Genomic DNA, 9,382 nt, shown 5'->3' on the forward strand with positions numbered 1-9,382 from the left:
TCAATGCTACGTCGGTTTCTCAAATCCTATTGTGGACTCTCCTTGATAGAAATTCCGATAAAAACGAGAAAAACACTGTAAAAATGTCTGTAAGTACAACATATATTGCAGAAATTAAATTTCCAATCTTAAATTTGTTGATAATAACCGCTTTAATTGAATTTCCTTATTTTTTTATTTTCCAGCAAGCACCGAAACTTGTAAGTGCCGAATATTGACTTAACCTAAAAATTCAAAACTACTTCGTGGCTTTTACTATGTATTTTTTTTTTTTTAATAAGAATATTTTTCAAAATTATAGCAGCAGAATGCTCACGGCGATCACAAAGAAAAAAAGAGGAAAGAAAGTATTTTAGACCTCTCGAAATATCTGGAGAAAAATATCAGAGTGAAATTTGCCGGTGGTAGGGAAGCGGCGGGCATTCTCAAAGGATACGATCCACTCTTGAATTTAGTTTTGGACAACACAGTAGAATATCTAAGGGGTAAGTTTTCACAATTTTTATATTATTTTATTTGAATTTATAATTATGTATCATATTTTCAAATTAGTTTGAAACAAAACGGTTGAATATTTAACCAGAAATATTAATTTTTTAGCGAAGATTATTAATTTTTTAGCAAAAAAAGAAGAATTTTCGGCAAAATACATAAATTTTCAAATATGAAATTTGAAAAATTTATGTGATATTAGACCACATTTTATTTGATTAATTTTTAGTTTATATTTTTATGATTTCTAAAATGTTGTATGTAAATCATTTAATTTTTAACCAAGAATGGAGTTTTTAATTTTCCATTGAGGAGAATTAATTTCCAATAATAAAACCTAATTTATACAAAATAGTTTTTTATATCAAAAAATTAAATTTTATGCCCAATTGATGAATTTTCAAGCCAAAAAAGACGAATATTCTATAAAACAGTTGAATTTTAAACCTGAAAGTTTGGATTTTTAATAACATCTGTTGAATTTTGTACGAAATAGTTGAATATTTTAAGAAAAATTACTTTCTAACAAAAATAGAAAATGGCCGCGAATGTATTTGAAAAATCGAGAATTTACTTCTGATGGTAGAAAAATGAAAATTTTTATTATTTTAATAATTTTGCTGAATTTAGATTATGTTTCGGCTTAAAAAGGTAATTTTTCAAACAAAATATGAATAATTAAATTTTTGGTCAAAAAACGGAAAAGGGAATTTTAGAAAATAATGATTTTTTTTTAATTTTAGAAAAGAAACTTTTCTTACAAAAGTGTAATCTCACTTGGAACAGGGAATTTTTTGATTAATTCGGATTTAGAAGAAAGAAATTTTTAAAAATCCCTGTTTCAAGTCAGAATTTATGAAAATTTGAAAGTTCCCTCTTCGAAATTTTAGATAAAAAAGTACTTACAGTATAGTTTTTAGAGTAAAAGTAGAATTTAAAAAAATATTTCTGAATTACAATAATTTTTTTACATTGCTCGTTGCTAATTTATGTTTTTTCTGTTAAAAATTAAACTACTAAAAAAATCACTTTTTTTAAGAATTAGATTTTTAACAGGAAATTTAATCATTCTGTTTTTGGTTCAAAATTTACTGTTTTTAAAGGAAAATTCAACTATTTGGTTTAAAGTTGATATATTTTATTTAAAAGTTGAAAATTCATCGTTTCGGTTGGAAATAAATTTACTTGTTTGAAAGTTAAACTATTGTTGAAAACTAATTTTCTTTTTTAAATTAATTGAAAAATTGTTTTTTATTTGAAAATAAAATTACTTTGTTGAAAATTAAACAATTTTGTTGAAAAATATTTTGTCGTTTATAAATAATTCATTTATTTTGTTGAAATATGAACTATTTAATTGAAAAATTGCTTTTGTTTGGATACAAAGGCATTTTTTTCGCCGATAATTTAATTTTTTCGTGAAAATTTGTTTCCGTTTTGGTTGAAAAATGATTTTTTCTAATTAAAAATTCAACTATTTAGATGGAAATTGATCTTTTTTAATAGAAAATTCAAAAATTTCGTTGAAAAAAAATCTTTTTTTTTAGAAAATTATCTTTTTATTTGTTTGTTAATTTTCTTGTTTAAAAATTCTTCATTTCGGTTAAAATTTTAACTATTCCTGTTATATATTTATGATTTAAGTTGAAAATTAATCTTTTAGGTTGGAAATAAAATTATTTTGTTCAAAATTAAACTATTTTGTTGAAAAATATTTTGTTGTTCATAAATAATTTATTTATTTTGTTGAAATATGAACTATTTAATTGAAAAATTGCTTTTGTTTGGATACAAAGGCATTTTTTTCGCCGATAATTTAATTTTTTGGTGAAAATTTGTTTCCGTTTTGGTTAAAAATTTATTTTTTCTAGTTCAAAATTCAGCAATTTGGATGAAAATTGATCTTTTTTAATTAAAAATTTAACTATTTCGTTGAGAATCCACATATTTTGTTGAAAATTGATTTTTTAAAAAGAAGATTATCTTTTTTATTTGAAAGTTAAACTTCTTGTTTAAAAAATGTTGATTTTAACCAAACAAATTGAATTTGTGGCAAAAAAATGTATTTGGGTCCAACGAAAAAACAATTTTTCAATCAAATAGCTCATATTTCAACGAAAAAAATGAATTATTCATTTAAATGATGAATCTTTAAATAAAAAATTAATTTTCAACAAAATAGTTTATATTTTGTTAAAAATTAATTTTTTGTTTAAAGATTCATCATTTAAATAAATAATTCATTTCTTTCGTTGAAATATGAGCTATTTAATTAAAAAATTGATTTTTCTTTGAACACAAATACATTTTTTTCGCCAAAAATTCAATTGTTTTGGAGAAAATTTGTTTCTGTTTTGGTTGAAAATTGATTGCTTCTAGTTCAAAATTCAACAATTTGGATGAAAATGTACATTTTTTTAATTAAAAATTCCGCTATTTTATCGAGAATCCACATATTTTGTTAAAAATTTATTTGTTTTTTAGAGAATTATCTTTTTATTTGCAAGTTAATCTTCTTGTTTAAAAATTCTTCTTTTTGGATAAAATTTCAAGTTTTCCTGTTATTTTAGGTTAGAAATAAAATTACTTGGTTGAAAATTAAACTATTTTTTTTTTTGAAGATTCATTTCTTTGCTTAAAATAGGACATATGGGATTGAAAACTTGTTTTTTTTTTCCTTTGGAAGCAAAAGGCATTTTTCCGCCAAAAATTCAATTGTTTTGGCGAAAATTTATTTCTGTTGTTTTGTTTGAAAACTATTATTTATTTGGACTGAAAATGTACCTGTTATTCCAGTTGAATATTCCATAATTTTAGTTAAAAATGTGTCTTTTATTAAACATTCGTTTTTATGACTGAAAATTTAATTATTCATTTTTAAAAAATTTTTTAAAAATTGAAATTCAAAAATTAAATTCAAAAATTAAATTAGTCTCGTGAAATATTCATAATTTTACTTGAAAACTCATTTTTCTGGTTTAAAATGCAACTATTCCAGTTAAAGATTCAAAATTTTAATTGAATTTATTTTTTTTATGTGGAAAGAAATTTTTTAACTAAAAATTTAACTTATTCCAATTGAATAGTCCGTAGTTTCAGTTGAAAACTCATCTGTTAGGTTGAACATTAATTTTTTGAATTTGAAGTTTAATTATTTAATTTTTGATTAATAATTTAACTTTTTTTAGTAAAAATTAAATTTTGGTTTTTAAAAATTCAACTATATCAGTTGAAAATTCACTGTTTTTTTATATTGAAAACTATTGGATTGAAAATTGTTAAAAATTGTATTTTTTGCTAGAAAATTAACCTTTTTTAAAAATTTATCTTTTCAGTTGAAAATTCAAGTGTTCGGGTTAAATATTCATAATTTTAGATGATAATTCATCGTTTTGTTTTAAAATTTAACTATTCGAGTTGAAGATTTATATTTTTTTGTGTTTGAAAATTTGTCTTCTTTAATTAAATTTTCATAGTTTTGTTTGAAAACTTAAGTTTTCCAGTTAAATATTCATTATTTTAGTTAAAAAAAATTATCTTTTTGGTTTAAAATTTAACTATTGAAGTTGAAGATTAATTTTTTTTTGCTAGAAAATTAATCTTCTTGTTTAAAAATTCTAATTTTTAGGTGAAAATTCAAGTGTTCCCATTAAATATTCATAAATTTAGATGAAAATTCATCTTTTTATTTAAAAATTTAACTATTCCAGCTGAAGATTTATATTTTTTTGGTGTTAAAATTTGCCTTCTTTCATCCAGAATTCAACTATTACGTTAAAAATGTATTTTTTTTTTTTTGACAAATTGTATTTTTTATAGAACATTTATCTTCTTATTTAAAAATTCATTTCTTTGGTTTAAAATTTCACTATTCCGTTTGAAGATTCATATTTTTTTCAATTCACCACTGATAGTATTAAACTATTTTCTTGAAAATCCTTTTTTTGTTCCTCCGTCGAATCACCATCCTTAAAATTTTTTTAAACTAAAATTATGGATTTTCAACCCAAAAAAATTTGCTCTTTATGCTTAAATTTAGATAAAATTCTTAACAAATCGACAGTCCCAATTTGAAAAAAATTCCCAGAAAATAATTTTATCCGTACAATTCCTTAATTTTGTACAAAATAGTTGAAACCTCGACCAAAGCAGATTAAATGCTAATCAAACAGTTGGATTTTTAACTAAAAAATGTGAAATTGTACCAAAAGCCATGAATTTTTAACCAAATAGTTAAATTTTCAACCAAAAAGATTAATTGTTACCACAGAAGATGAATTTTTTTTACAGAAAAATAAGAATTCTCAACAAAATATATAAATTTTATACCGAAAAAGGACAATTTTTAACTAAATAGTTTAAAGCATTTAGAACTAAATAGTTAGAAATAATTTCGAATAAAAAAGTAACGATTTCTCTACAAAATCAAAAAGAGGAATATTAAAAAAAAATAGTTGGAATTTTTAGTTAAAATAAAACAAAAACTTTTTAGTAGAAAGAGAAAAATAATAAATAAGTAAGAATTTTGATAATTTATAGATTAAAGAATAATATTTTTAACAAAAATTGAAGTTAATACTTGAAAAATTTATAAACTCTATCTTGACATTGTTTTTAAAAATGTGTGAAACTCTTTACACTATTTTCAACCTCTAAAAAACGAAAAAAACAAACCTTTAAATAGTAAAAAAAATTCAACGCAGAATAAAAATTAGATCAAGATATGGGCGTCCGTAAAATTTGGAAGTTGATTTATTTTTCAACAATTCGAACTATGTAATTTAATTTTATTAAAATTTGTGGAGTATTAATTAATTTTCAAATATTTTGTTTATCTTTGCAAATATTTGTTATCAAAGTTCAATTATTTTTATTGTATACAACACTGTCAGCTTGGGGTTCACATTTTAAAAAAAATTATGTTTGAAAAAACCTGGAAAAGTCTGAAAGAAGCAGGAAAAGTGTTTGATCATTTTCTTTGTTAAGAACAAGGAAAATATTACTTATTTGAATTTTATAAACAGATTATAATGCGTAATTCGAAAATCTTTTACTTTAAACATTTAACATTTTGGATTTTTAATTTTTAGACGTACATTTTAATTTAAAGAATTTTAAGGACTTTAACAATTACAAATTAGAAGCGTTGAAAATCGACGATTTTTGATAAAAAAAATATTTTCGTTGCTGAACTGTGAATATAAATAAATAAATTATATTTTAAAATTGAACTGTACTTTAAACGTTAAGATTTAAAGAGTGAATTATCATTGATTTTATAAAAAAAAAAATTCGGAATCAGTTCACAATAATAGAATTGGAAAGTCAGTTAAAAATTATTTTTAATTTAAAAATAACTTCTAAATAATATATTCATAATTAAAGGCTTTTATAAAATTTTAAATATTGTTTAATTTAATTGAGTTTCAAATTATATTTAAAATAAACAATTATAAATTAAATATTCAAAACAAACAAAAGAACTAAACTTTGAACGTTATAATTTTAATTGTGCTATTTAAAAAAATTTAATTAGTAAGTCAAATTATATAATTTTGTTCTATACGTAACAATTGAACACCTATTATTCTTTAAACAAAATTCGATTATGTTAAAGAAATATTTAGAAGTTAAAAAAATTGTAATCAATTTAAAATTTGAAATGATTCCACATAAATTAAAGAAAAAAAATTCCTAACAAAATTTGGGTGCAAATAGTCCACGGCCTATTTTTAAATCAAATAGATTTTGCCAGATTTCGAATAAAAATTGTGAAACTTTTTAAGAACTTTGAAAGGCTTTAGAAAAATAAAAAACATTTTCTGGGAAAATTGAAAGTGATTTTTTATTTTGAAAAATTAATTTAAAGTTGAAAACTAATTTTATATTAAATTAAAGAGAATATTTAAAAAGATTTAGAAATATTTTATTTTAATTTAATCAATTTTTAATATTTGTAGCTTAAAATTGCTTAAAATTATATGAAAATTTCATATTAAAAATCTGGATAGTCGGTTTTGAATTTAATAATTTTAGATTTAAATATAAAGTAATTTCGAATTGAAAAGCTTAAACATGTGAAATTTAAAAAAATGGAATAATACAGCAATCTTTTTTGGTATCTTTTATTTCTATTTTTAATTTTCAATGTCGAATGTTCAATGTTTTTTAGTTGGAGATTTAAACAAATAAATAATTTCAAATTGAAAAATATTGTATTGGAAAATTACAAGAATGAATAATAATTTCAAAGGAAGGTTTGAAATAAAAAAAAAAAAGTAAAAAATTGAGTTTAAAATAAAAGAAAAGAACTTTCATGTTGAAAGCTAAAATTTTAATTTTTCCCATGCATAGGTTTTAATTTTGGAATTAAAATCGAATTGGTTGAATTCTTGAAACTATAATTAGCAACTTAAAAGTTATTACTTTTTAAACGGTTTAAATTTACTTCAAATAATTAAAATTTTAAAGGGTTTGTTCTTTTTTTATTTTAGACAAATTTGTTTAATCAGCTTTAATGTGAAATTATAATTTTGTTATGGAATAACAACATAAAATTTCAGAAGTTTCGGCTATTAATGATTAAATTTAATTTTCAATATTAAATTGTATTATTATTTATAAATGAAGGGTGCGCGGTCTAAATCTGTTAACTGATTTTTTTCGAAATTCATTTTTTTGCATTTTCCGGAACATTTTTTATATGCATTTAAATTAAATTGCATTAAATTAATTATTAAATTATTATATCATGTAGTTTAGAATGTTTAATTCGAAAATCTTTCAGTTTAAAAATGATCCATTTTAGATTTTTAATTTTTAAGCATATATTTTAATTTAAAGCATTTTAAAATGCAGTTTTAAAGGCTTAACAAATTAGAAGTTTTTAAAATCGAAGATTTTTTTTATAAAAAACAGAGTGACCGCCGGACAGGGAAACCGGGAATTTTACGAATTTTCAGAAGAAAAATCTGCCCAAGTTCGATTTTAACAGTTTTTTAAATAATTAAAGTGCAGTTTTGAAGATTTAAACTATTAAAAATTAAAAGCATTTGAAGCTGACAATTTTTGATAAAAACAGTTTAATTTTATCAACTGTAAATATAAATAAATAAATAAATAATTTTTAAAATGGATCGGTACTCTAACTATAGAAATCTGAACCATAATTTATTTGATCAAACAATTCTAGTGCCGTTCAAAATTTGAGGATTTCCAGATAATTTTATTTATAAATAAAATTTTTCATGATTTATCAATAATATATTTTTAATTCAGAGTTTAAGGTCTTCCTTTATATTAATTTTTTATATTAAATTTAATAAATAAATATTTAGAAATATTTCACTGTTCATTTAAGACGAGTGAATTGAAACAAAAAATTTGAAACTGAATTGTTTCACATAGAAAGCTTTGAATCTTTAGATTTTCGGAGAACTTTTAATCTTTTAGAGTTACAATTTTAATTTTTCTATTTAAAAAGTGTTTCATTTGTTAGTGAAATTGTTCAATTTTGACGCATAAATAACAATTGAACACTTATTATTTATAGAAAAAATTTGAGTAATTTTAAGAGATATTTAGAAGTTTTGACAAGATTCAAAATTAATTAAAAACTTGCAATTATTTCAAGTAATTTAAACAATGTGTATTAACATTTTTTTCAGAACTTTTGAATATATATTTTAAAATTAATCGAAATTTTCCTATAATGTTTGAGAATCCTGCAAATTGAAACAAAATTCTTAAAATCTTCCATGTTCTTCTTTGATAGTTTTTGAAATCTCTATAAATCTTCTTAAACTTTCTGTTACAATCATTTTTCTAAGTGAAAAATCATTGTCAACTTTTCTAAGAATTTTAAGTAAATTTCTATTCTTTTGAAGTCTCTTACAATTCTTAAAAAAATTCTCAATTTTTTGTTTGAAATCTGTAAAAATCTACATTTTGTTTTAAATTCGGTTGTAAGTATTTCAAATTATTTCAAGTTCTAAAATTAATTCGGATCTTTTTTAAACTTCTAAATATCTCTTAAAATTACTCTAATATTTTTAAAAATAATAAGTGTTCTATTGTTATTTACAAATTCAACTTTAATTTGTTTTAAATTTGCAGAATTTTGTCATTTATAAAAGTTCTAAATGTTGCAGTTTTTTTTGCATTTCACTTAACATTGTTTAATTGAAAAATGTTAGTTCCTTCCATTTGTAGGTGTAAATTTTCGAGCATTTGAATACGCAATTTTTTAATTGAAAACTTTTAAACTTCAATTTTAAAAGTTTGGAATTCAAGTATTCCACTTTGAATGCTTTAATTTATTGTTTATTACTTTATATGGAAAAATGTTCAGAATATAGTTTGATTTTTTAAATTTCATTGGACGTGAAAAATGTTTGCGAACCGGGAAAAAACCGGGAATTTTTTTCTTCGATTAAAATGGCCACCCTGGAAACGGAAAAATTAATTTGAGTTGTTTAATAGATTTTCGAAAATCGCGTTTTGACATCTACAGAATAGGTCCGCGGACCGATTTTTCTTCGTGTAAAATTTCTGAAATTTCAGTTAACAGGTTTAGACCGCGGATCTTTCAAATAATACAATTTCAATTCCTCTAAATTTCAAATGACCCTATTTTCAAAATTTTAATCTTAAATTATTTAATTTTTAACGTTTTGACATTGTACTTTCGAAATTTGAACCTGAAATCTTTTAATTTCGTAAATCTTTAATTCAAATTACAAGTGTTTAGGTTTTAGCTCTTCGTCTTAGAAATTATACTCTTTTTTTCTAATACGAGGGTAGTTCAATAAGTCCTTAGAATGAAGTATAAAAACAATTTTTTTGGGTAAATTTTTTTTTATTTTTCAACATAATCTCCTTGGAGCTCTAT

The 9,382-nt window shown here is 21.5% G+C and overlaps 1 protein-coding gene across 1 annotated transcript in view; it reads left to right on the plus strand.

The window, feature by feature from the left end:
* LOC117174618 (U6 snRNA-associated Sm-like protein LSm7) overlaps nt 1-9,382 on the plus strand; it is a 15,237-nt gene continuing 5,855 nt past the window's right edge. Inside the window, exons 1-3 of the mRNA XM_033363865.1 lie at nt 1-89; nt 186-200; nt 302-485. Coding sequence (XP_033219756.1) covers nt 84-89; nt 186-200; nt 302-485 — 205 coding nt within the window. The 5' untranslated portion in view covers nt 1-83. The remainder of the gene's footprint in view (nt 90-185; nt 201-301; nt 486-9,382) is intronic.

Source organism: Belonocnema kinseyi, chromosome 6 (genome assembly GCF_010883055.1).
Source record: "Belonocnema kinseyi isolate 2016_QV_RU_SX_M_011 chromosome 6, B_treatae_v1, whole genome shotgun sequence".
In the NCBI taxonomy this organism is placed as follows: domain Eukaryota; kingdom Metazoa; phylum Arthropoda; class Insecta; order Hymenoptera; family Cynipidae; genus Belonocnema; species Belonocnema kinseyi.